The 1804-nt window shown below is 43.3% G+C and overlaps 1 protein-coding gene across 1 annotated transcript; it reads left to right on the top strand.

Moving 5' to 3' along the window:
- Positions 1 to 252: 252 nt before the first annotated feature.
- LOC108356216 (uncharacterized) lies at positions 253 to 1476 on the top strand (the record flags this gene model as incomplete). The annotated part of the gene is made up of 2 exons (XM_017607338.1): positions 253 to 322; positions 957 to 1476. Coding segments are annotated over exons 1-2 (590 nt in total), but the record flags the coding sequence as incomplete, so codon positions are not given.
- Between the last annotated feature and the right edge of the window lie 328 nt (positions 1477 to 1804).

Below are 1804 nucleotides of genomic sequence, written 5' to 3'. Positions count from 1 at the left end.
AAAAAGCCGTTGGGATTAATTAATTAAAAGTTGTAGAACGACTTAGTACGTATAGGCCAAATAAGCCCAAACNTAGAACGACTTAGTACGTATAGGCCAAATAAGCCCAAACGCTTTAACCAAAATTACCCTCCTAGCTCATCAACCCCTAATAAGAATAATTCTTTCAGCTATAAAAGCAGAACCCACCCATTTAACGCTGAGATAAAAAAGCAGGCATCTTGCAAATTATGCAACTCCAACCACTCTATGATGAACTGCGTCAAATTGAAGGAGCTCTCAGTGCAGGATCGCAACAAATTCATAAAAGATAATCACTACTGTAGGAACTGTTTAGCCTTCTCCCATTCAGGAACTGAGTACCATAGCAATTTTACCTGTGTTTACTGCCAAAAACGGCATCACTCTCTTCTCCATTACCCCGCTAAATCACAAACAGCAAATACAGGCACAAGGCCAAAAACGAATCAGGCGCGACTTCCACCCCCAGCGAATAGCGACCCGAACAGAGCGTCAACCTCTAAAGACGTTCAACAAAACCAAACTCCCTCGTCTTCTCAACAGAACCAAACCCTCTCACACTTCGCGAGTAGTAGAGAAAAAACTCTACTTCCTACCAAAGTCTCAATCCTACATAATGGAGAAATATTCAAAATTCGAGCTCTTATAGATCAAGGGTCTCAGAAAACGTTCATTGCATCCCGCATACAAAAACTGCTTGACCTCCCGACAAAGGCCACTAATTATGAAATTATGGGAATGGGTGGCCGCGTGATGCAAAAAGCGAACAAAATCTGCGCTATTACCATTTGTTCAGCCGATACAACCATGAACATAACCACAAACGCGATAATCCTCCCGCAACTCACTCATTTCTTGCCATCGTTCAAAGTTACATACATTGAACTGCAAGAATTCATCTCTCCCTCTAGCGGACCCTAACTGCTTTACTCCAGCTCGAATAGACATAGTATTAGGAAGTGATGTCATCCCCCAAGTGCTACTTCCAGGCCTAAAAACCAATGTCGGTGGAAGTTTAATAGCGCAAAATTCAATATTTGGGTGGATTTTGAGTGGCCCAGTAACAGAGCACGTCTCATCATTCACGACCCAGGTAATTGAGAACTCGACAGACACTCTGAACGATCTACTCAAGAAGTTCTGGGAACAGGAGGAAGTACCATCAACCCCGACTCTCACCGACGACGACGTATTTTGCGAAAACCCCTACGAAAGGTCCACAGTTCGCAGAGATGACGGTCGTTATGTAGTAAAACTCCCCTTCAAAACTATCTTCCCAGACACGATTGCACTTGGACACTCAAGACCTGCAGCTCAACAACAGTACCTCAGTATCGAGCGGAGCATCGAAAGAAAACCTGAACTGCAGCGAACGTACACCAAATTCTTGGAAGAGTATCTGACCCTAGATCACATGGAACCCACAGCGTCGCAAGAGATTATACGTGATGGGAAGTATTTTTCCTTTTACTTACCCCACCACGCAGTTCTAAAGCCAGATAGTAAAACTACGAAAGTGCGAGTAGTTTTCAACGCTTCCAAACTGTCTCATTCTGGCANTTTAATGCTCGTTATCCTCAAATGGCGACTGTACAAATACGTTTTCAATGGTGACATTGAGAAAATGTACCGCCAGATTTACGTACACCCAGAGGAACAAGATTTCCAAAGAATCGTATTCCGTAGAACCCCTCAAAGATCGGTCGAAGACTTCAAATTAAAAAGAGTTACCTCTGGTGTCAATTGCGCACCATACTTAGCTATAAGAACCCTGCACCAACTA

This window comes from Rhagoletis zephyria, unplaced genomic scaffold (assembly GCF_001687245.7).
Source record: "Rhagoletis zephyria isolate East Lansing unplaced genomic scaffold, Rhagoletis_zephyria_1.1 Rzeph_scaffold_55622, whole genome shotgun sequence".
In the NCBI taxonomy this organism is placed as follows: Eukaryota; Metazoa; Arthropoda; class Insecta; order Diptera; family Tephritidae; genus Rhagoletis; species Rhagoletis zephyria.
This window is presented reverse-complemented; position numbering and strand designations above follow the sequence as displayed.